Raw genomic sequence first — 26,451 nt, 5'->3', positions numbered from 1 at the left:
TCTTTGTTTTTAATGGGGAAAAAGGAAGGTGATTTGGACTTTTACATGTTTTTTACATTTTTACATGTTTTTTCCCGTTGTCACTTAACTTGCGTCAGAGCGATCCCACGGGCCCAGGAGCTGTGCCCACACGATCGCCGCTGGGAGCCCGGTGTAAGCTATAGCCGAGCTCCAGCTGTCACAGCCACGGTCGGTGCCTTGCCGTCCCTGGCTGTTTAACCCCCTAAATGCCATGATTAATAGCGATTGCATCATTTAAGAGGCAGTGAGAGGGAATGCACTCCCTTTCGCAACTGATCAGGTTCCCCGCAACGTGATCACAGAGGCCTGACAATTATTAAAATGGTAACCTGAGATCTAGGTTAGCTGGGTATGGTGGTCTGTTGGAATCAGAGTCCATTTTGGTATAAAATGAACCGACTCCAACTCCTAAAATATATACTAAATTAGGTAGAGCGGTTCAATGCAGTATGTGATTAATATTTTTTCATAAGAATCAGGGAAAGTTTTGAAATGTCCCATGTCTGTTCTATCCTGATCAAAGGATCTCAGCTTTTAGTTGAGATGAATCTGTGCTGCACTTCAGCTTCATGATATAAGTATTGAAGCTCCTCCTATACAGATAAGGATAATAACAAAGACACAAAGAATGCCTGCAATAATCTCAGAACTGCTGGAGACCCTAGAGTGAACAGGAAAATGGTAAGTACGTCTTAAGGCTATGTGCGCACTAGGCCGTTTTACCCGCGGATTTACCCGCGGTTTTGCTGCGGAAATTTCTTGAGAAATGTTTGAAATCTTTCTGCAGACATTTCCCAGCAAAACCTATGGGAAAAAAAATAAGCTGTGCGCATGCTGCGTTTTTTTCTCAAGAAAATTCTTTGTGAAGAATTTCTTGAGAAAATGTGCATGTCACTTCTTTTCCGCAGGTACCTGCGGAATACCCCCGGTATTTCACTCCATTCACTGTAATGTAATCACGAAATACCGCGGGTATACCGCAGGTAGCAAATGATGTGCGGTATACCCCCGGTATAGCCGCGATTTACCTGCGGTAATGCTCATCGCTGCCTGCGGTTTTGCAGGAAGTGATGTCATTATGACAGAAGAGGAAGAGGAGCAGAGTAAACACAGACGTCACACTCCCTGGACGCCGCACAGAAGCGCTTCCGTGTGACCTCCAGGTGCCCGTGCAGTCTGTGTCCCGCTCCGGCCCCGCGGCTGCCTGCACTGCAGTGTGTCAGTGTCTGCCCGCAATATCAGCAGCTTGTCACGCTGCAGCGCAGGCAGACACTGACACACAGCAGTGCGTGCAGCCGCGGGGATGACAGGCGCTGCTGTCAGGAGGTGAGATGAGATCATTACCTGCTGTGACGATCTCCTGCCTCCTGACATCACCACTGTCACTGCAGTCTATGCCCGCGGCCCGAGACTGTCACTAGCGGTGACGTCACGGGCTCTCGCGATACTGCTGACAACGCGGCGGGCATAGAAGTCAGTGACAGCGCTGATGGCAGGACTGCAGGAGATCATCACAGCAGGTAATGATCTCATCTAACCTCCTGATGGAAGCGCTCGGCATCCCCTGCAGTGACCTGGGCTGACCTATTGATGTTAGCTCAGGTCACTGCATTACTCTCCCAGCCAATGGGGAACCTTCTGTTCTTCACTTACTGGGACAGTGACTATGGTATGGATCGTCGTGGGATCCCCCCCCTTATTGGATTATGCCGGACCCGGATTTCATTGTTCTTGTCAATAAATTGGTGAAAGAGGGAATGTGGGGAGTGTTTTTTCAAATAAAACTTTTTTTGTTGTCTATTTTTTATTTCTTACTGACTGGGTTGGTGATGTCAGGTATCTGATAGATGCGTGACATCACGAACCCCAGGGTTTGATGCCAGGAGACATTACACATCTGGCATCAACCCCATATATTACCCCGTTTGCCACCGCACCAGGGCAACGGGATGAGTTGGGGCGAAGCGCCAGGATTGGCGCATCTAATGGATGCGCCACTTCTGGGGCGGCTGCGGCCTGTTATTTTTAGGCTGGGGAGTGTCCAATAACAGTGGACCTCCCTAGTCTAAGAATATCAGACCCCAGCTGTCCGCTTTACCTTGGCTGGTGATCCAATATGGGGGGGACCCCACGTTTTTTGTTTTAAATTATTTATTTAATGTAAAATAACAGCGTGGGGTGCCCTCTGTTTTGGATTACCAGCCAAGGTGAAGCTGCCAGCTGTGGTCTGCAGGCTGCAGCCGTCTGCTTTACCCTAGCTGGCTACAAAAGATGGGGGGACCTCACGTCATTTTTTTTTAAATTATTTATTTTTTCGGCTAAATACAACGCTAGGCACCCTTTAGTGCCACATGAAAGTCACTAAAGGGTGCCAGCTTAGAATATGCAGAGGGTGTAACATTATATAGGTCTCTCTCATCTATCTATTCATCTATCCATCTTTCCCTCTATCCATTATCTGTCTATCGATTATCTATCTATTATCTATATTATTTATTGCAGTTCAGCATAAAAAAAACGCAGGGACCAACCTGCGGAAAAACCGCGGCAAAAACGCATGCGTTTTTCCCACGGTTTTGGTGCGTTTTTTTACCGCAGGTGCGGTAATCTTCAACTCCCAGAAGTTTCTCAAGAAATTTTCTTGAGAAAAATCACTTTTCTAGTGCGCACATAGCCTTAAGCAAGTCTAAACTTTCAATAAACAGCAGAATGATCCTTTAGAATTAGATGATCTTGTTGAAGCTGCTTCACATCTCTCTGCTATTTATCACATGCGCTGTGTTGTGCACAAGCTGCAGCTGGCAATAAGAGATAGTCTGCATGAGGGATATGCTGGAACTCTGATTGGCAAAGTGAGGAAATTGGTTATTGCTGTCAAAACCCCTAAAATTGATTCCATCTTGAAGAGACGTGCTGGGAAAGGGGCAATTGTTGATAATGCCACTCGGTGGGGCAGCACTTAAACAGGCTTTACACGCTGCGATCTCGCTAGCGAGAACGCAAGCGATCGTACCCGCCCCCGTCGGTTGTGTGACACGGGCATATTGCTGCCCGTGTCGCACAACCTCGCTTACCCCCGTCACACGGACTTACTTGTCCTGCGACGTCGCTCTGGCCGGCGAACCGCCTGCTTCCTAAGGGGGCGGGTCGCGCGGCATCACAGCGACGTCACACGGCAGCCGTCCAATAGAAGCGGAGGGGCGGAGATGAGCGGGACGTAAACATCCCGCCCACCTCCTTCCTTCCGCATTGCCGATGGAGGCAGGTAAGGAGATGTTCGTCGCTTCTGCGGTGTCACACGTAGCGATGTATGCTGGCTCAGGAACGAGGAACAACATCGCTAATGAGAAGAAAACGATTTTTTGTTTCAGGATGACCTCTCCGCGGCAAACGATTTTGATCGCTTTTGTGATCGTTCAAGGTCGCACATAAGTGTTACACGCTGCGATATCGTTAATGAAGCCAGATGTGCGTCACTAACGACGTGACCCCGATGATAATTCATTAACGATATCGTAGCGTGTAAAGCCCGCTTTATTTAATGATTGAGCGATTGCTTGAGCTGCAACCATTTCTTGTAGACATAGCCAATCCTCAAGTAACACTAAATGAAGGTCAATGGACACAGGTGGCTGAATTGAAGGAATTACTATACTTCATCACCTATTTACAGTGACTAAAAAATTACAAGCTGAGGATTTATCTCTCAACATTTTCATAAAGGAGTGGAAGAACTTGCTGTTTTGCCTGTCCCAAAGAAGAGGTTTAATCGCAGATGGCATTTCTGCTTCAATGAAACGGAGAGATACACTGCTATTAGAAAATAAAATTCTTCTGGCAGCTGTGTATGTGGACACAAGTCATCGTACATAGCTGGATGATCAACCGCTAAAAAAACCTTAAGGCTATGTGCGCACTAGAAATGTGAAGTTTCTCAAGAAAATTTCTTGAGAAACTTCTGCCAGTGAAAGATTTCCGGACCTGCGGAAAAATCCGCACCAAATCCGCATGCGGTTTTGCCGCGGATTTGCCGCGAATTTGCCGCGGATTTACCGCAGGTTTGTCCCTGCAATAAATAATAAAGATAATCGATAGACAGATAATGGATAGAGGGAAAGATGGATAGATGAATAGATGAATAGATAGATAGATAGATAGAGGGATAGATAGATAGATGAATAGATAGATAGAGGGATAGATAGATAGATAAAGGGATAGATAGATAGATAGAGGGATAGATAGATAGATAGAGGGATAGCTAGATGGATAGATAGATAGATGGATAGATGGATAGATGGATAGATGGATAGATAGATAGATAAAGGGATAGATAGATAGATAGATAGATAGATAGATAGATAGATGGATGAGAAAAACCTATATAATGTTCCACCTCCCTGCATTTTCTAAGCTGGCACCCTTTAGTGACTTTCATGTGGCACTAAAGGGTGCTTAACCATGTATTTAGCCATAAAATAAATAAATAATTAAAAAAAAACGACGTGAGGTCCCCCCATTTTTTGTAGCCAGCTAAGGTAAAGCAGACGGCTGCAGCCTGCAGACCACCGCTGGCAGCTTCACCTTGGCTGATAATCCAAAACAGTGGGCACCCCACGCTGTTATTTTAAATTATATAAATAATTTAAAACAAAAAACGTGGGGTCCCCCCCATATTGGATCACCAGCCAAGGTAAAGCGGACAGCTGGGGTCTGATATTCTCAGACTAGGGAGGTCCACTGTTATTGGACACTCCCCAGCCTAAAAATAGCAGGCCGCAGCCGCCCCAGAAGTGGCGCATCCATTAGATGCGCCAATCCTGGCGCTTTGCCCCAGCTCATCCCGCGCCCTGGTGCGTTGGCAAACGGGGTAATATATGGGGTTGATGCCAGATGTGTAATGTCACCTGGCATCAAGCCCTGGGGTTGGTGAGGTCAGGCGTCTATCAGATACCCGACATCACCAACCCAGTCAGTAATAATTAAAAAATAGACAACAAAAAAAGTTTTATTTGAAAAAACACTCCCCAAAACATTCCCTCTTTAACCAATTTATTGAAAAGAGCACAATCAATTCCACGTCCGGCATAATCCAATAAGGGGGGGGGGGGCACGGCGATCCATACCATAGTCGCTGTCCCAGTCAATGAAGAACAGAATGTTCCCCATTGGCTGGGAGAGCAATGCAGTGACCTGAGCTAACATCAATAGGTCAGCTCAGGTCACTGCAGGGGATGACGAGCGCTGACTTCAGGAGCATAGATGAGATCATTACCTTCTGTGATCATCTCCTGTACTGCTGATGTCAGCGCTGTCACTGACTTCTATGCCCGCCGCGTTGGCAGAAGTCTTGCGAGAGCCCGTGACGTCACCGCTAGTGACAGTCTCGGGCCGCTCGCGAGACGGGCATAGACAGCAGTGACAGCGCTGACGTCAGGAGGCAGGAGATCGTCACAGCAGGTAATGATCTCACCTCCTGACAGCAGCGATCGTCATCCCCGCGGCTCACAGCACTGCAGGATGTCAGTGTCTGCCTGCGCTGCAGCGTGACAGGCTGCTGACACTGCGGGCAGACACTGACACCCTGCAGTGCAGGCAGCCGCGAGGCCGGAGCAGGACACAGACTGCACGGGCACCTCGAGGTCGCAAGGAAGTGCTTCTGTGCGGCGTCCAGGGAGTGTGACGTCTGTGTTTACTCTGCTCCGCTTCCTCTTCCTGGCAGAATGACATCGCTTCCTGCAAAACCGCAGGCAGCGATGAGCATTCCCGCAGGTAATTCGCGGCTATTCCGGTGGTATACCGCACATCATTGCTACCTGCGGAATACCCCCGGAATACCGCAGGTACCTGCGGAAATTAATGGACATGCACATTTTCTCAAGAAAGTTTCTCGAGAAAATTTTCTCAAGAAATTTTCTTGAGAAAAATCCGCACAGTGCGCACAGCTATTTTTTTTTCTCATTGAATTTCATGGGAAATGTCTGCACAAAGATTGCAGACATTTCTCAAGAAATTTCCGGGGCAAATCCGCGGGAAAAACGGTCTAGTGCGCACATAGCCTAAAACTGACAGAGGTAGTAGTTGGGATGAGTGGCTACAGGATGGCCAAGAGCAAGAGTAGTTGAATCCCACTCCAATAGCAAACAGATTGACCATATTTCAGCAAAAGGTTTCACTTACTATCAAAAGAAAATATATTCAAATAAAGCCCAGAATTTAAAAAAAAAAAAAAACAAAAAAACCCCTCGTATTAGTTTTTGCTAAAATCCATCCATAGACAAACAAACAACAATGGGTATCATAATTAGGCAATGTTGTAGATATCCTCAATAATATAAATAACAGATATGGAAATCACCATTCCAAACCTAGGATGATCTGGTATTACCACTCCCGCCAACCCCCCCTCACATTCAGTTCACAATTTAGCCATCAATAACTGCATAGATTCTTACGATGGGACGACACAGATGAAAATTAGGGAGGAAAGGAATGGAGATCAGAGATAGTTAGGTAAGAATAGCTGATATAAATAATCTCATTAACCATTACAAATTCACTAGAAGCCATCCCAAAAGGCAAAGAAAGGTTGTTTGCCTCCATGGATGGCTAGAACACCAGCCCAATTAATAACACCTCAGATACTTTTAAGATAATAAATAATTTAGGGCCACTTTTTTCAGGCGGGGGTTGGTGGGAGTGGTAATACCAGATCATCCTGGGTTTGGAATGGTGATTTCCATATCTGTTGTTTATATTATTGAGGATATCTATAACATTGCCTAATTATGATACCCATTGTTATTTGTTTGTCTATGGGTGGATTTTAGCAAAAACTAATAAAAAGGTGGGGGTTTTTTTATAAAATTTTGGGGTTTATTTGAATATGTTTGCTATATAGGGGCCCCAAGAAAACTCTCAAATAAGTAGAAGAGTTCAACCGTTCATCAAAACTGACTGTGCATGAGGCAATTCCTTTATGCCCGGAAATTGTTAGAGATGTTGCCCATGTGGTTACAACTTTGCCTCTAACCCAAGTTACTGTAGAGAGGTTGTTCTCTAGCCTTAACCCCTTCACGACCTAGGACGTACCTGTACGTCCTAAATCAAGTTGGGATAATCACCGCCGGCTGCTGCGGTGAGCCGACTGTGATCCCTGCACGTCTGCGGATTTGAACAGCAGACATGTGTGGCTAACAGAGGAAACAAAGGGAGAAAAATTGTGCAGCTCTGATCAACAGAAATGAACAAGCGATCGCACTGCTAATCCTTATAGTCCCCTGAGGGGGACTAGTAAAATTTAATTTAAAAAAAAAATAAAATTAAAAAAGTTTTACAAAATTTAAAAAGGCAAAAAAAAACAACTAAAAAATTCAAATCACCCTCATTCACCCCATTAGAAAATTAAATAAAAACACTTTTGATATCGCCGCGTTCAAAAATGCCAGATCTAGCAAAATATAAAATCAATTAACCTGATCAGTAAATAGCGTAATGGCAAAACAAATTCCAAAATTACGTCTTTTGGTCGTCACAAATTTTGTGCAAATTGCAATAACAGGCGATCAAAATGGCGCATCTGCACAAAACTGGTACCATTAAAAACGTCAGCTTGAGATGCAAAGCCACAGATCCCGAAAAAATGAGACCGCTACCGGTCACGGAAGAAGGGGAGAAAAACACAAAAACAATCGCCACCAAATAGCATTCAACTGAACACACAAAAAAACGAGGTCCCATTCGGGTGCATCATCTGTTAACGGCAATATTAGGGGCTTCCATGTTACTAGGAGCACAAAGGCCCTGGAACAGCGGTATGGTTCCTCCAGCCCCCTTCTCCTTCCCCACCACAAAAAAAGAACACCAGCAATATCTGCACTGCCAAATACGAATGTCCTCTTCCTTTTAAGCACCACAATGTGTCTAAACCAAAGTTAGAATACAAGTTTGACGTTGTAGAAAGGAGAGCCCACTTAATTTACGGGGTGTGACTCTACAGAATCACGAGCTGAACAAAATGTACGGGCACTGCAATGTACTGGGCACTACAAGGGCTTATTTGCAATTTTTAATTCTGCAACATTCACTTGGTGTTTTCCAAAGACAAAATCGACGCTGCACGCGTAGATGAATTCTCAGAGGCGTCTAATTTCCACAATGTGGTCACTTGAAGGGGTTTCTGCTGTTCTGGCATTTCACTACTTGGAGTCAGCAAACTATTCTAGAAAAATCTCTACTCCTAAAGTCAATTAGCGCTCCTTCTGTACCGAGACCTACCGTGTGGCCAAATAGTACTGTACAGTCACATGTGGGGTATTGCCACAGTCAGGAGAAATTGTGTAACACATTATGGGGCCTTTTTTTTTACCTATTCCCCTTGTAAAAATTGGAAATCTGTGGCTAAAACAACATTTTAGTGGTAAAAATGTAATTATTTTTTCTTCACCGCCCAATAGTGTAACATTTTGGGACACACCTGTGGTGTCAATATGCTCAATGCACCCCTGGATGAATTGACTGACGGGTGCAGTTTGTAAAATGGGGTCACTTATGGGGGAGGGGTCTCTGCGTTCCGGGCATGTTAGAGGCTCTGCTACTGTGACATGGCACCCCAAACCATCCCAACTAAATCTGAACTCCAATATGGCGCTCCTTCCTGTCTGAGCTTTGCACTGTGCCTCATGAGTAGATTTTGACGACATATGGGGTACTGGCGTACTCAGGAGAAATTGTGTAAAAAATTGTATGGCCCATTTTCTCAGGATTCCCTTTTAGAAAATTAAAACTTTGGAGCCAAAGTAACATTTTAGTGGAAAAAAAGTGGAATTTTTATTTTAACAGCTCTAATTTTTTTTACATTTCTGTGAATCACCAGAGGGTTAAAATCGCACACTAAACCCCAAGATGAATTCCTTGAGAGGTGCAGTTTTCAGAATGGGTTCACTTGTGGGGTTTTTTTTTTGCTGTTTTGTCAAGTCAGGGGATCTTCAAATGGGACATGGTGTCCACAATCTATTCCAGTTAAAATGGCGCTCAAGTTCAAATGGTGCTCCTTCCATGCTCCTCCTGTATAATAATAAAAACATCTCCAGAATCCGACCATTTCTTACTTTGGAAACTGCAAAAACCCTTACTGTCGCTCTCATTCATTCCCGCCTGGATTACTGCAACTCTTTATTGATTGGTCTCCCTCGCACCAAACTCTCCCCTCTCCAATCCATCTTGAATGCCGCAGCCAGGGTCATATTCCTGTCCAGCCGCTTCACCGATGCCTCCACCTTGTGCCAGTCACTGCACTGGCCACCTAGCAGCTACAGAATACAATACAAACTCATATCCCTCACCCACAAAGCTCTCCACAGCTCTGCACCACCATATATCTCATCCCTCATCTCTGTCTATCATCCTACCCGCCCCCTTCATTCCGCAAATGATCTTAGACTAACAGCCTCCATAATACGAACCTCCGTCTCCAAGACTTTTCTCGTGCCGCGCCAGTTTTCTGGAATGCACTAGCCCAAAGAATGCGACTAATATCCAGTCCCCAAGTTTTTAAGCATACATGAAAAACACATCTCTTCAGACAAGCTTATCATAATAACTTACTAACCTAACTCTCCCCTGTACCACCTTCTAAATACTCGTAATCTTCTCTCTCCTATGTCTGTCATCACATCCTACATACAACCAATAGCACGTAAGGGCACCCAAAAGGTCACTGTCTAAAGACCAGATCATTCATCTTTATATGCAACCAATTAACTAGCATAACAATGGCCGGCCAGATCTACAAGTGTGCTTCACCTCGTGTCCCCCTTTTTCCATAGATTGTAAGCTTTCGAGCAGGGCCCTCATTCCTACTGTAGCTGTGGAATTATGTACCATTTTGTTTTGTTGTTGTCTATACAACCCGCAACCGGATTGTAAAGTGCTGCGGAATATATTGGCGCTACATAAATAAACTTTATTATTATTAATAAGAGCCAGGATATCACAGTCTGCTCCTCCTGTATAATAACAAACAGGACACCACAGTCTGCTCCTCCTGTATAATAATAACAACACACAGGACACCACAGTCTGCTCCTCCTGTATAATAATAACAACAACAGACAGGACACCACAGTCTGCTCCTCCTGTATAATAATAATAACAGACAGGACACCACAGTCTGCTCCTCCTGTATAATAATAATAACAGACAGGACACCACAGTCTGCTCCTCCTGTATAATAATAATAACAGACAGGACACCACAGTCTGCTCCTCCTGTATAATAATAATAACAGACAGGACACCACAGTCTGCTCCTCCTGTATAATAATAATAACAGACAGGACACCACAGTCTGCTCCTCCTGTATAATAATATACAGACAGGACACCACAGTCTGCTCCTCCTGTATAATAATATACAGACAGGACACCACAGTCTGCTCCTCCTGTATAATAATATACAGACAGGACACCACAGTCTGCTCCTCCTGTATAATAATATACAGACAGGACACCACAGTCTGCTCCTCCTGTGTAATAAGATACAGACAGGACACCACAGTCTGCTCCTCCTGTATAATAAGATACAGACAGGACACCACAGTCTGCTCCTCCTGTATAATAACAACAGACAGGACACCACAGTCTGCTCCTCCTGTATAATAATAATAACAGACAGGACACCAGTCTGCTCCTCCTGTATAATAATATACAGACAGGACACCACAGTCTGCTCCTCCTGTATAATAATATACAGACAGGACACCACAGTCTGCTCCTCCTGTGTAATAAGATACAGACAGGACACCACAGTCTGCTCCTCCTGTATAATAATATACAGACAGGACACCACAGTCTGCTCCTCCTGTGTAATAAGATACAGACAGGACACCACAGTCTGCTCCTCCTGTATAATAATATACAGACAGGACACCACAGTCTGCTCCTCCTGTATAATAATAACAGACAGGAGACCACAGTCTGCTCCTCCTGTATAATAATAACAGTCAGGACACCACAGTCTGCTCCTCCTGTATAATAATAATAACAGACAGGACACCACAGTCTGCTCCTCCTGTATAATAATAATAACAGACAGGACACCACAGTCTGCTCCTCCTGTATAATAACAACAACAGACAGGACACCACAGTCTGCTCCTCCTGTATAATAACAACAGACAGGACACCACAGTCTGCTCCTCCTGTATAATAATAACAGACAGGACACCACAGTCTGCTCCTCCTGTATAATAATAACAGTCAGGACACCACAGTCTGCTCCTCCTGTATAATAATAATAACAACAACAGACAGGACACCACAGTCTGCTCCTCCTGTATAATAATAACAGACAGGACACCACAGTCTGCTCCTCCTGTATAATAATAATAATAAGACAGGACACCACAGTCTGCTCCTCCTGTATAATAATAACAGACAGGACACCACAGTCTGCTCCTCCTGTATAATAATAACAACAGACAGGACACCATAGTCTGCTCCTCCTGTATAATAATATACAGACAGGACACCACAGTCTGCTCCTCCTGTATAATAATAATAACAGACAGGACACCACAGTCTGCTCCTCCTGTATAATAATAACAACAGACAGGACACCACAGTCTGCTCCTCCTGTATAATAATAATAACAACAGACAGGACACCACAGTCTGCTCCTCCTGTATAATAACAACAGACAGGACACCACAGTCTGCTCCTCCTGTATAATAACAACAGACAGGACACCACAGTCTGCTCCTCCTGTATAATAATAACAACAGACAGGACACCACAGTCTGCTCCTCCTGCATTGTAAGGCCAGGGTTTCCATTGGTTACTGGCAGTCTCAGCAATGTCACCCTCTGCTGCCTCTTTCTCCCCTCTCACATACCTGATGTCATTACTTCCTAGCCGTGTGCGTTTCTAGCCTCGTTGTCATTGTGCCTCCCCTGACACATACACGCGGTTGTGTTTTCCGTCACGCTGTGTTCATCCTCATCATGGGAGCTGTAGTCACCTATACTGTCTGTTGTCCTCTGGCTACTTGTATTTGGACCACAACTTCCAGCATGCATTTCCCGATGCCAACAACTACTCCAATATGCAGTGATTGTCGCCATCTTGTGGCTATAGTGGGAATTACTCTCTTGTGCACGATACATGATGATGATCACATAAGAGAAGGCAGCCTTGAAAGCGTGTGCTCCTTCTTTATAAAAGGCTGAGCGCCGCATCGTCCACGTCCTGTGCATGACGTCAATGTCCGCCATAGTCTTGTGGACCACAGAATGACAAATAGCCTTACTAATCCCCGTTATCGTGCACGAATCAGACATATCCCATTGAAGAGATGTCAATGAAGGAACAAATGCCGCCATTTTCTTGTGGTTCAAAATACTAAAGCCTGATAAAAGACTACAACTCCCAGAATCGCCAGCTACATCAGCTTTCTGGTAAGATTAGTGTCATTTTGTGCTGGAAGACGTGATAATGCCATTATTATTATTCTTTGCATCATTAATTCTGTACATATTATTCTATAAGCTGGGTAAATACTGGAGCAGGTTTCCTATGTCCTCTCCCCATGCCAGGCTATTGCTCAGAAGAGCCGGGCACATCATGTGTGAGTGACGGCTGGGGTTTCTGGTAAATCCCTATAAACATCCAGAAGAGTATCACATAGGGTTCCCACCAGGTGTTGGGGGAGGGCCGTCACTAGGAATTTCAGGGCCCCATACTGGCAACATTTTGGGGCCCCTTGAGACTCCGCCCAGGCTCCACCCCAGCTCCTCCTCCACCCCTCAAACCTTCCACACTCCCCGCCATTCTTGGAAAAACGTGTGTGTACATAGTGGGTACGGAAAGTATTCAGACTCCTTTACATTTTTCACTTTTTGTTTCATTGCAGCCATTTAATATATTCAAAAAAGTGCATTTTTTCTCATTAAAGCAGTGGTTCACCCATATTTATTATTTTCTAGATCGATATTACATTGAGAAACAATGTTTCTCTCAAATACCTTATGTTGGCAATAGCCTGTGAGAGGAGCTATTGCAGACCGCTGTTCCCCATCGCCTGACCCCCAGGCTCCGTGACGTCGGGGATCCGGTGATGTCACGTCAAGTTCCTGATAATGTCACGTCACCGCAGCCGGTGTCTCCATGAGTGATTGGCTGTAGTCGGTGTTTCACCGCTCAGCACAGCCCAGCATGTCAGCCCATCATCTCCCTGCTCTCTCCTCCCTCACAACAAAGTGCTGCAAGCAGGAGACACTCTGGCTGTGACAAGCGGTGAAACACCACCCACAGCCCGGCTACTCAGGAAGACTGGGGCCGGCCGCGGTGATGTCACATGATCAGCAACTTGACGTGACATCACCGGATCCCCAAGGTACGGAGCCAGTGGGTCAAGCGATGGGGAACAGTGGTCTGCAATAGCGCTTTTGTCTATACACAGGCAAACACCTGTCTATATAAGACCTCACAGCTCACACTGCATGTCAGACGAAATGGATCTCAGAGACAGAATTGTGGCAAGGCACAAATCTGGCCAAGGTTACAAAAGAATTTCTGCAGTACTCAAGGTTTCTAAGAGCACAGTGGCCTCCATAATCCTTAAATGGAAGATGTTTGAGACCACCAGAACCTTTCCTAGACCTGGCCCTCCAGCCAAACTGAGCTATCGAGGAAGAAGAGCCTTGTTGAGAGAGGTAAAGAAGAACCCTAAGATCACTGTGGCTGAGCTCCAGAGATGTAGTAGGGAGATGGGAGAAAGTTCCATGAAGTCAACTATCACTGTAGCCCTCCACCAGTTGGGCCTTTATGGCAGAGTGGCCCAACAGAAGCCTCTTCTCAGTGCAAGACATATGAAAGCCTGCATAGAGTTTGTAAAAAAAACCATGAAGGACTTCCAGACTATGAGAAATCAGATTCTCTGCTCTGATGACACAAAGAGAACTTTTTGGTGATAATTCTAAGCGCTATGTGTGGAGAAAACCAGGCACTGCTCATCACCTGCCTAATACAATCCCAACAGTGAAACATGGTGGTGGCAGCATCATGCTATGGGGGTGTTTTTCAGCTGACTGGTTGCAATTGAAGGAAAGATGAATGCGGTCAAGTACAGTGATATCCTGGAAGAAAACCTCTTCCAGAGTTCTGTGGACCTCAGACTTGACCGAAGGTTCACCTTCCAACAAGACAATGACCGTAAGCAGCTAAAATAACAAAAGAGTGGCTTCAGAACAACTGTGACCATTCTTGACTGGTCCAGCCAGAGCCCTGACCTAAACCCAATTGAGCATCTCTGGAGAGACCTGAAAATGGATGTCCACCAACGTTCACCATCCAACCTGACGGAACTGGAGAGGATCTGCAAGGAAGAATGGCAGAGGATCCCCATATCAAGGTGTGAAAAAATTGTTGCATCATTCCCAAGAAGACTCATGGCTCAAAAGGGTGCTTCTACTCAATACTGAGCAAAGGGTCTGAATACTTATGACCATATGATATTTCAATTTTTCTTGTTTAATAAATTTGTAAAAGTTTCTACACTTCTGTTTTTTTTCTGTCAAGATGGGGGATGGGGTGCAGAGTGTACATTGATGAGGGAAAAAATGAACTTTTTTGAATTTATCAAATGGCTGCAATGAAACAAAGAGTGAGAAATTTAAAGGGGTCTGAATACTTTCTGTACCCACTGTATATGTCCACATCCTGGTTTTTGTCCCCTTCCTGGTATATATGTCCTTCTTGGGCCTCTCCTCGTTTATCTGCCGCCAAAAAAAACCCCAAACATTTTACTCACCCTCCCCGACTTCCACGTCGTGCAGCGTCTTCTTTGAGCCGCAATGCATTTCAGACGGCCGCCCCCCCCCCCCACCACCCCCCCCCCCGACGATCTTCAGCTCACGGAGCGCCTACCTTTCCCCTCCGGATGCCATGTCCTCGCCACCTTCGTGCTGCCTGCAGCAGTGTGCTGAGGTCGCAGAGTGATGGGCCGCGGGATGATGCACCGGCACTCTGCTCTACTCAACTCACTGACCTTCCTTCCACGATATGGCTAATTTGCATGCGATGCCCTAGAAAGGCTTCGCATGCACCTTAGTCATGTGCAGTGCCTGAAGCGACACTGCCAGGCCCCTCTGCTGTGGCTTTGACTGGGGCTCGGTGAAGAGGGGGGCCTGGCCCGGGGCTTAATAAGGCTAAGTAATTACCCCGGGCCTCCCTCTTCGCTTGGCCCTATACACCAGTCATGGTTGTCATGCCAGAAATATCAAAAACTGACCCGCACATCCAACAAATGTGAACAGGTGCTAACTGAAAAAACATAGTAACTATAAATGCATACAGTCGCACACTGAAAAAGCCAAAAATGTACAAGGGAAAATATGGCACTGCATTACTGCAAAAGAGAGATATTTAGTTTGTTTTGGCCAATGCATGTAAGCCTGGAAACCAACGGCAAGGTATATCTCTGTATTCCGGGAACCTAACTTAAAATGCCACTATCTAGGTTAAAAACATCCTTATCTGGGCAAAATGCCACTATTTGGATTTGTACATTTTTGGCTTTTTCAGTGTGCGACTGTATGCATTTATAGTTACTATGTTTTTTCAGTTAGCACCTGTTCACATTTGTTGGATGTGCGGGTCAGTTTTTTGATATTTCTAGTGAGTCTTTTTCTGACTGAGCACTCCGCCCTAAGACCTGGCTGTGTTCATAACCATTGTAGCAGGAGCCTAGCTGCCCATACATGGAGGTTTGTAGTCCAAATAGTGGCATTTTGCCCAGATATGGATGTTTTTAACCTAGATAGTGGCATTTAAGTTAGGTTCCCGGATTACAGAGATATACCTTGCCGTTGGTCTCCGGGCTTACATGCATTGGCCAATACATAAACTAAATATCTCTCTTTTGCAGTAATGCAGTGCCATATTTTCCCTTGTACATTTTTGGCTTTTTCAGTGTGCGACTGTTTGCATTTATGGTTGTCATGCCGTGACGGCGGCCCTGCCAGAGTTAGTGCTGATACCACCCAACTTCTGAAGAAGAGAATGAGGGAGAGATCGTGCTGTGGCAACTTTAGGCCATTCCACCTAGCCGCACCCATTTGGCTGTGAGGGAAATTCAGCAGATGCCCTAGACTGATCACTCATTCATAGTTATAGCAGCCAGAACTTTCTCATCTTTATGTAGCATCACTATTAGAGATGAGGAAACTTTACGCTTGGGGTTCTGGCTCGGAAAATAACATGAAAATCAGCCAGGCGAGTATCGCGCTGTGCTCGTGTCTGTGGGATGCCCCGCATTGTGCGCATACTGTTTCTTCAGCTCAAATTAGACTTACATTTAGCGTAATAAGATGTGTAGTTTTACGGAAGATTAAAATAAAAAAAAAAACGCTGCCCACCGACTTCTGGAAGTGTTTTTTGCTTTTGGCCCATAGCAAAACATTTTCGGAGGTGTGTGGGTGGTGTTATTTATTTATTTTTTAAAATTCTTTGTGAACTACACACCTTAGTAAACTGAATGTAAGTCTAATTTGATCCGAAGAAACAGCACAGCACGATACTCACATAGCTGATTTTCACGTCAATTTCCGAGCCCTGAACCCTGAGCCCTGAGGTTTTCTCATCTATAGTCACTATATAATAATAATAATTTTATTCATTTATATAGCGCTATTAATTCCATAGCACTTTACATACATTGGCAACACTGTCCCCATTGGGGCTCACAATCTAGAGTCCCTATCTGTATGTCTTTGGAGTGTGGGAGGAAACCGGAGTACCCGGAGGAAACCCACGCAAACACGGGGAGAACATACAAACTCCTTGCAGATAGTGTCCTTGGTGGGATTTGAACCCAGGACCCAGCGCTGCAAGACTGCAGTGCTAACCACTGAGCCACCCGCTATATGACATGTTACCTTTTGTGCCTATAAGCCGTGTTCACATTTAGCAGAAATCCTGTGGGGGGTTTTCTGCCGCTGTCCGCACCAAACTACACAATATTAATCTCCTCTGATGCATTTTTTATGCCTTTTCCCCATTTTTTTTCTTGCGTTTTTTGTGCAGATGTGAAGCCAAGTGGTTTTTATAGCACAGAAAAGCTTTGATTCTGCACTCAGTAACTGCAGTTGTTTTCATGCATTTTTTAAGCTCCACATAGAAACCTCTAGAGAAAAAGAAAGCACAAAAACTGCACAATTCAGCGGCGTATTTTCCTGAAATCTCATCCACTTTGCTTGGACAGTTAAACACAACAGAATTTCTGTGCAAAAAAAGCAACAGAAAAAACAGCATTTACACTACATGTGAACACGGACTAAATGTCCAAGCAGAGTGGATCTGACGACATGAAATCTCCGACCTTGGTTCGTCTAAAGACGCTGCTGAACTCTGCGGTTTTGGTGTTTTTTTTTCTCTATAGGCTTCTTTGTGGAGCCAGAAACAAATGCAAGCAAAAAAAATGCCATTACATTTTTAAATCCAAAATCAAAGTTTTTCTGTAGTATTAAAATGATTACAATGCATTAAAATCCACGATTGATATCTGCACCATACATGTATCAAATATCTGGGAAAATGCATAAAACAATGCAGCAAACACGCAATAAACAGAGAAGAATGTTATTGCATTGCATAGTGCAGACACCTGGAGAAAAAACTCAGCATTTACACTACATGTGAAGACTGCCTCAATGTTACATTATTTTTATACTTTTTATGGGTTTAATAGAGAAAAATAATCAATTGCGCCATATTTTTACACCATTTACAGATCACCATAAATAATCTGATCACTGTGGTGTTCTGGTCGTTACGATTACAGGGATAGCAAATATGTCCATGTTTTTTGCCGATTTGTGATGTTTTGTGACAGTTTTTAAGGAAGAGTATTAAAAATGACATTATTCAATTTGTTTTAATTATCTTTAGTAATTTTATTAGAGAAAAAAAATCTCATTCTCCCTCTAGAAAACCGGACATACAGATGCTGCTCTGTACAATGGATCTCTATATCCTGTATGCTGGAATGCAGCTTCAAGTTTAGAAAACTCTTCCTGTAGCATCACCAAAGTCAGTGGCTGAACAGCTAGGGCTCCTGCTAAAATGTTTAAAAGTTGTTGGTTTGAGTTCCTCTAAGGGATTTTAAAAAAATGACATTTTTGTAATTATTTCTCATTACTTTATAGTAGTTTATAGTAAAAACAAAAAATCATACTTTTTTTCTTTACCTCTAGGAACATAGAATAGAGATATGTGTGTGTGTGTGTATATATGGTAGGGCTGCTGCCTAGACACAAAGGGTTCACAAGTTCTTGTCCTGGGGTAACCAGAGCAGAGAAGAATTTTAACCCCTTCACGACCATGGATGGATATATCCGTCATGGAGCGTGTCCCGTTAAGCCCCGCCCCCTGCCGTGGGCAGGCGGCGGTCGGCACACATATCAGCTGTTTTCAACAGCTGACATGTGTGCCTGCTAGCCGCGGGTGGAATCGCTTCCACCCGCGGCCATTAACCCCTTAAATCTTGCTGCCAAAGTCTGGCAGCAAGATCTATATGCACTCGGCCATGTTTTTTACTTACCGCCACCCCCACCGGAAGTCACGTGCGTGATCACGTGACTATCGGTGGTTGCCATCGTAGCACAGGGTCATGTGATGATGCCTGCAGCTATGATGTTTCACTTTCGTTTTCCCTCGGCACGGAGCAGAGGGAAACAGAAAGTGACTGTATCTGCTGTTTACAGCTGTATAGCTGTGATCAGCAGATAGATAATAGCGATCGGATTGCTGATCGCTATAGCCCCCTAGGGGGACTAGTAAAATAAAAAAAAAAAGTAAAAAAAAAAGTTTTAAAAAAATAAAAAAAAAACTAAAAGATCAAATCACTCCCCTTTCCCCCCATTGAAAATTAAAGGATTAAAAAATAAATAAATATACACATATTTGGTATCGCCGCGTTCAGAAATGCCCGATCTATCAAAATATAAAATCAATTAATTAATCTGATTGGTAAACGGCATAGTGGCAAAAAAATTCCAAACGCCAAAATTACGTTTTTTGGTCGCCGTTAGTTTTACGCAAAATGCAATAACAGGCGATCAAAACGTAGCATCTGCGCAAAAATGGTATCATTAGAAACATCCGCTCGAGACGCAAAAAATAAGCCATCACTGAGCCATAGATCCCAAAAAATAAGAACGCTACGTGTTTCGGAAAATGGCGCAAAACGTGCACCACTTTTATTGGACAAACTTGTGAATTTTTTTTAACCCCTTAGATACAAGTAAACCTATACATTTTTGGTGTCTACAAACTCGCACCGACCTCAGGCATCATACCCACACATCAGTTTTACCATATAGTGAACACCGTGAATAAAACATCCCAAAAACTATTGTGCCATCACACTTTTTTTGCAATTTTTCCGCATTTGGAATTTTTTTGCTGTTTCCAGTACACCATATGGTAAAACTTATGGTTTCATTTAAAAGTACAACTTGTCCCGCAAAAAAACAAGCCCTCATATGGCAAGATTGACGGTAAAATAAAAAAGTTACGGCTCTCGGAAGAAGGGGAGCAAAAAACAAAAATGGAAAGTGCCCCGGGGCTGAAGGGGTTAATATATGCACTGAGAGGATGAGGAGACGGGATAAGAGCAGTGAATGCCGGGACTGTGGGACTGAGCCATCAAATTGGGACAATGCTGTTGAATCTGAGACACTTGGGAGCTATGCTGGTGTCGCTGATACTTTTCACCTCCAGTTAGTAGTATTGTCCTCCTGTATTTACTCCACATACAAGTTGGAAAAGGGAATGAGGTTACTGGCACAATAACAACCATAGCGTCTGTGCTGGGACCGGTACCAGATTGTCTGGACTATGAGCAGCGCAGAAATTCACCCTTACTACAGCCTTCTGCCTGCTATCCTCACCTGCTTGCTTTCTGGTGACATGCAGCCCAAAAATGCCCCTAGAATTCTGCAACCCACGCCCCACCATCAGATTTACAATATCGCTCACATATCTCTGTACCGGTATAGGCATTTTAATAAAGAAAAAGGCGGAATACTCAGATGAGCAGTGGGAATTAGAGAAAAGCAAAAAAGGTAATTTGGCATCTTATTCACGTAATTATTTCATGAAGTCGATGAACTTGTCCTAAGATGACATCAGTCGGACCCTCCTTCATGGATGCCATTCAGTCTGATCTCATTAATTCTCTACACCAACGAGGTTAATGGCAACCCAAAAAATAAATCAAACAAGATTTATTTATTTAATAACTAGTGATGAGTGAGCACTTCCATGTTCCGTACTCATAACGAGCGGGTAATGCCCAGATGAGAACAACTCGTGTACCGAGTATAATGGAAGTCAGTGGGAAACTTGATCAGTGTCCTGCCTGCTGGTTACGAGTACCAAGCACCCAAGCATGGTAGTACTCACTCATCACTATTAATAACATAACATATAAGATTTAATTTGACTTTATCTCCACTCAAACATACCCCTGATTGTGACCCCACATCCTAGCTCTCCTCCAGCACTGATAATGTCTGGTGTAGATGTCCCATTTTATAAATACCTTAGGGAATTCTGAGATACAGAAGGGCAGGGGATAACTTTCTGCTTGGTAGATGTGTGATTGTTGGGACCACCACTGGGGGGCTTTGAAATGCTGTGTCTGAATTGAGCGGTGGCCCTTCTGAGCACCCCGGCCCCGATCATTCTGTATGAGACAGCTGGACAGCCAAGTAGAGTGCTCAGATTTTTCTGGCAATCCCAATGAATGATGCATATGCCCAGACTCCGCTACACTCACACATGACATTTCAGATCTCCGTTCTTGGATCAGTGGAGGTCACAACAATCAAACTTCTACCAGTCAGAATTTTTGTTTCCCAAAAAATGGGATTAACCCTGTAACAGAAGGGGCTTCCCTGAGGACCTGGTATGCTTTATATAGACAGCCCCAGGAGCGGACATATAATTGGTGCAACCTGTGTGGCTGGTAAGAGGTAAGGGGGCCATTTATATCTCCAAAGCAAGTGAAATTATGGATTTTAATGAGCTCTTGGGCTACAAAAGGCCGATATAATGTTCTTGCATATGGACCCTTTTCTGCCTGTGTCCGCCAATGGACAGCCTATTCCTTTCAATGACCACCATGCAACATTTTCCTATGGTGGTGCTGCTAAAGCAATAGAAGGAAGCCCTCCAGTTAACTCCAGAGAAACTGTAAGATCAGAAAGGAAGAATCCAGCCTAAGTATCGTGTTGTCATCTGACAGAAGTCTTGTACCCCTGTAAATATTACAATGACAGCAATAAACACATAAATCCCCAATGATCGTTTAGGGTTGCAGTCACATTGGTCACCTCTGAACATGAGGGGTTTATGGATTATCTGTCATTGGTCTCTATTTTTATAGGATCCCTTCTTTAATCCATGTCATGACTAATCCTACAAGAATGAACAAGCGCAGAAATGTGACAGATGAGAAGATACTTAACCTCACCTTAGAGATCATCTACCTGCTGACAGGAGAGGTGAGAGCATTATTGGAACAACGTCACATCACACAATTCTTTTCTGTACTTGAAATATAGGGTAAAAAATAAAGAGGTGAGGCTTTCTATATACACAGGATTACATCATAGTAAGGAAGACATCTGGAAAGTGCGTCACCCCCAGCAGTCATCCCTGTATCTCAGGAGGATGGAGCAGGAGCCAGAGCCCCATCGTGGAGCCTCCACCTCACTCTCTAATACCTGAATACAATGAGCAGAAGATCCTGGACCTCACCAACAAGATGATTGAGCTTCTGACTGGCGAGGTGAGCGCTGCTGGGAATACTGGGACATTATACAGTAACACAAGGGATGATGTGTCTGGTGATGACTGTATCATTGTGTGTCAGGTTCCTATAAGGTGTCAGGATGTCACTGTCCATTTCTCTATGGAGGAGTGGGACTATTTAGAAGGACACAAGGATCTGTACCAGGACGTCATCATGGAGGACCACCCGACCCTCATATCACCGGGTAAGTGGAGGGTTTAATTAATGGTAAAGCATTTGGTAGTTTTGAGAGTCACCTACATACCTGTATCATCTCATCAAATAAACAATGTACTCTGTATAACTGTCCCTACAGATGGATCCAGTAGGAGAAATCCACCAGAGAGATTTCGTAGTTTTCTTTATTCCCAGAGTTGTCCAGATGAAATTATCCCACAAGATCATCAGGTTGGTAGAGCTGAATTCTCGCCAAATATCAATATATCAAAGTCTGCTCATACCTGTCAATCATGCTTATCCAGGTGAGGAGGAAGCAGACTCTTCTCCCCATTCCTGGCTCATTTTTCAATCTCTAGTTTTTTATGAAACGCTGCGCTGTTTTACCATTTTTGAAATGAAGAGGAACCTGTCACTCGATTCATGCTGCCAACAATCATAGGCTGGCTGCACAATTGCAATCAGGTTTTTTTTTCTCTGAAATGCTCTGGCATTTCAGAGAAAACCTAGTTAGATGATCTGGCTGGGGACCATAAGGAGATACATCGCTAGTCCTCTGCCATCCCCGGTAGGTCCAGGTAATGTCCCCATGTACACACATAGGAGAGACCTGTCAGTTAACTAAAACCAGCAAGAAAATGTTGCACTAGGCTAAACTAATCATAAAGTACAAAACAAGAAAATCTCTATTACCGCATTTTTCAGATTGTAAGACATACAAAACTATGGGAGGAAAATAAGGGGTGCGTCTTATAATCCAAATGTAGCTTACCAGGGTGGTAGAGAGGGGTTGCAAGAGACAGAAGCAATGCTAGGGGCTGCTGTGCTGTGGGCTGCTGTGCTGGTGCTCGCTACAGGTGGCGAGGAAGGGGCCATTGTGTAAATGCCGGCGGTGCCGGCTTCAAATAATGGCTCCCGTAGTTGGCACATGTGCAGATGGAGCTCTTAGCTCAAGATCTCATCTGCGTACGCACCACCTCCGGCCCACTGATTTCCCAGCAGTAGACTTAAGTAAAATGGCGCCCAGAGGTGGCGTGTGCGCAGATAAGATCTCGGCTTGTCATTGATAGCTCAATCTGCGCACACACCAACTCCGGGCACCATTTCTTTGAAGCCCGCACCGCCGACAGTTCCTGGATGTTGCCTACCTCACAGTGCCCGCAGGGCTGCAGCGAAGATCTGGCACACCAGCTGCACTGCCCGCAGTGTCGCCTTACTCCACAAACGCCCCTGCCTCCTGTGACCCTGATCCACTGGCTCCCTCCCGGTCAGACTCCACTGTATCATAAGACAAAACCCTTTTTTAAAAAATGTTTTATTTCTCTAAATTTGGTCTGCGTCTTATGATCTGGTGCATCTTATAAACTGAAACATACGGTATATAAGTAGACTGTGAGCCCTCGCTAGCAGGGTCCTCTCTCCTCCTGTACCAGTCTGTGCCTTGTATTGTTCATGATTATTGTAATTGTAATGACACTTTAATAGTAATATAAGTACTAATGACAAGATGATAAAATAATTAAAATAAGAGATACATGATGGGAGGAAGGAGAGGTGTCATCACCAGAATAAGATTACAATATATTTTAAATATGATAGAAGTTTCTATAATCATGGGTGTAAAAAAATGGAAGCGTATATTGTTCATGATTATATGGCAGAAAAAAACAACAATGGGCATAATCAGATAATATGAACCTACAAAGTGCCATGTGCTGAAATTATTGATATGATACAATTAAATGAATGCATAAAGTGCACTCATATGTAGTAAAGAAAAAAATAATAAATGTATAGTGATAATAATAACAGTCTGCGGCATCAAACACAGTGCCTGATCAATATAGAAGCATGGCATCTATAAAGGACCGCAAGAGGGCAGCAGACTATACTGTAGTTTAAAAGGCCATAGACAATACAAATTGCTAAGTTCAAATGGTCTAGATGCGAAGATTTGTAAATATATGTAAAGTATAATCACATAAGACATAAGTATTCAAGTGTCGAAAGTAATTTCCTCTGGGATGATGTCAGTCCCAACGTATGTTTCGACGTGTCAGGGGTCCCATTGTCTCAGTGAGGAGAACTTTAAATAAAGGTCAAGGACCATTGGATATCCAGCTCTTCACCTGAATACAATGATAAAGCGTATGGATTATCTCTACACATGTATCACTACACCAACTTCCCCGACCTGCTGCATCAGTACCCTCCAGGGAACTCGTTACTGGGATTGTCACGAGAGATGCCATCACATGGGCCCCACAAAACACAACGGAAGGGGGCACTTGTGCACAACCGTAGTAATGTTAATAAAGGCAGCAGAGACAAACACATGAAAAAACAGTGAATCAAAATCAAAAAGTTACTGGATGAAAAATCAGAATTGTGTGTAAATGAAAATACAGTTCTAAAAAAATGTTTATAATAGTTATGAAATAATAATAGAACATGTAAGAAAAAAAGGAATAAAAATGATGAATGATCAAGAAAAGAAAAAAAGATAAAGCGAAATTAAAATGTATATAAAAGAAAAATATAAATTAGGAAAAAAATATAAAAACTATATGATTAAAAAGTAAGAAAAATGGTGCTTAATGATGAATAATGGGTGAGAACAAAAATGCGTGAAATAAGAAACAAAAATTTGTGAAATTAAAAAAAAATAAAATAAACTGATGAATAGAACAAAATAAATGAAAAATAATGAATATGAAATATTACAAAATAATGAAAAATTAAAAGTAGGCTGAAAAAAATGCAAAAAAATAAATAAGAATTACAAGTACAATAAATAAGAAATAATATATGATAATAAAAAGAAAAAAATATTTAGTATATTGAAGCAAAATTAACACAAAATTGCAGTCTTATGTCAGGAAGCCTGAAAGAAGCATAAGTCGCAGAGATATTACCGTACATAGGGGCCAGGACCAGACAAATACCTATCAACATACAGTACAAATAAGAAAAAAAAATCTGAAAAAGTAAACAATATATTTACGAACGTTATGAGACAGTTGAATGTCATACAGGTTCTCATTGACTTGTTTCAAATGGTTTAGTTGCTCAGTCGACCCCTGCCAGATAAAAAAAAAAAGTACCCCTAAGGCTATGTGCGCACTGGGAAATGGAATTTTCTTGAGAAAATTCCGCGTGCTCTCAAAGATTACCGCACCAGCGGTAAAAAACCGCGGGAAACCGCACCCGAAAACCGCATGCGGTTTGCCGCGGTTTGCTGCGGTTTTACCGCGGTATTATTCGCGGTATTGCCGCGGTTTTGCCGCGTGCGGGTTGGGATGTGCTTTATTGCATTCAATGCAATAAAGCACATTGAAAAAAAAAAAGTCATTTAATTCTGAGATAGTAGATAGACAGAAGAATAGATAGAGGGATAGATAGATAGACAGACAGAGGGATAGATAGATAGATGACAGATCGCTGCATTTCCCACGGTCGGCAGTGAGTTCACATTACCGGCCGTGGGAAATGACCGGTAATTACCTCTGCTGTCTGCTGCTTTCATTCAGCGCTGTGTCTGTGACAGTCGCGGCTGGATGTAAGCAGCGCAGGACCTGTGGATTACGCCGGAGCGGTGGATTACGCCGGAGCTTTGGTGCGGGAGGGGTTAATAAAATGGTGAACGAGGCTTGTTTGTTTTATTTAAAATAAAGGATTTTTCGGTGTCTGTGTTTTATTCACTTTACTTACGGGTTGATCATGTCAGCTGTCACATAGACGCTGCCATGATCAAGCCTGGAGTTAATGGCGGTGGTCCCCCACCATCATTAACCCCTTGTATTACCTTGCTGCCACTGCTACACGGCGGCAAGAAGAGCCGAGGACACTCCGGTAGTGCCGCATAATGCATGCGACAGTGCCGGGGCAGCTGCGGCTGATATTCTCGGCTGCGGGAGGGGGAGTGAGGCGGGATATATTAACCCTGCCCCTCTCCCTCCCCAGCCTGAGAATACCGGGCCGCTGCTGTGTGCTTACCTCGGCTGGACGGTAAAAATACAGCGGAGCCCACGTTCTTTGTTTTCTATATTTCCGTTTTCTTTCTATGTGTGTTCTATGTGTCTGTGTTCTATGTCTGTGGTGTGTGTGTGTGTGAGTGTGATGTGTGTGTGTTTACTCTCTGCTCCGCTTCCTCTTCCTGTAATGACATCACTTCCCTGCAAAACCGCAGACAAGCGATGTACATTACCGGAGGTAAACCGCGAAATACCGCAGGGAATAACGCAGGAAAACGCAGTGAACCGCACAGAATTTGCTGCCTGCGTTATTCCCTGCGGGATTTCACGATTACATTGGAGTCAATGGAGTGAAATCCCGCAGCGATGTGCGGAAAAGAAGTGACATGCACTTGTTTTTGCTGCGGGATTCCCGCAGCAAAACATGCA

At 43.8% G+C, this 26,451-nt stretch overlaps 2 protein-coding genes across 2 annotated transcripts in view; one reads left to right on the top strand and one right to left on the bottom strand.

Annotated features, from left to right (window-relative positions):
* The window catches only part of LOC142311259 (uncharacterized), a 76,190-nt gene extending 64,218 nt beyond the window's left edge, over positions 1-11,972 (bottom strand). Inside the window, exon 1 of the mRNA XM_075349500.1 lies at positions 11,909-11,972. The gene's annotated coding sequence lies outside the window, so the exon portion shown is untranslated. The remainder of the gene's footprint in view (positions 1-11,908) is intronic.
* A 401-nt stretch (positions 11,973-12,373) lies between these two features.
* The window catches only part of LOC142312735 (uncharacterized), a 98,891-nt gene continuing 84,813 nt past the window's right edge, over positions 12,374-26,451 (top strand). Inside the window, exons 1-5 of the mRNA XM_075351722.1 lie at positions 12,374-12,470; positions 21,464-21,581; positions 21,680-21,868; positions 21,953-22,076; positions 22,188-22,279. Of these exons, the coding sequence (XP_075207837.1) occupies positions 21,486-21,581; positions 21,680-21,868; positions 21,953-22,076; positions 22,188-22,279 (501 nt within the window). The 5' untranslated portion in view covers positions 12,374-12,470; positions 21,464-21,485. The remainder of the gene's footprint in view (positions 12,471-21,463; positions 21,582-21,679; positions 21,869-21,952; positions 22,077-22,187; positions 22,280-26,451) is intronic.

This window comes from Anomaloglossus baeobatrachus, chromosome 5 (genome assembly GCF_048569485.1).
Source record: "Anomaloglossus baeobatrachus isolate aAnoBae1 chromosome 5, aAnoBae1.hap1, whole genome shotgun sequence".
In the NCBI taxonomy this organism is placed as follows: domain Eukaryota; kingdom Metazoa; phylum Chordata; class Amphibia; order Anura; family Aromobatidae; genus Anomaloglossus; species Anomaloglossus baeobatrachus.
The sequence above is the reverse complement of the archived record's forward strand: the minus strand, read 5'-3'. Positions and strand labels throughout refer to the sequence as shown.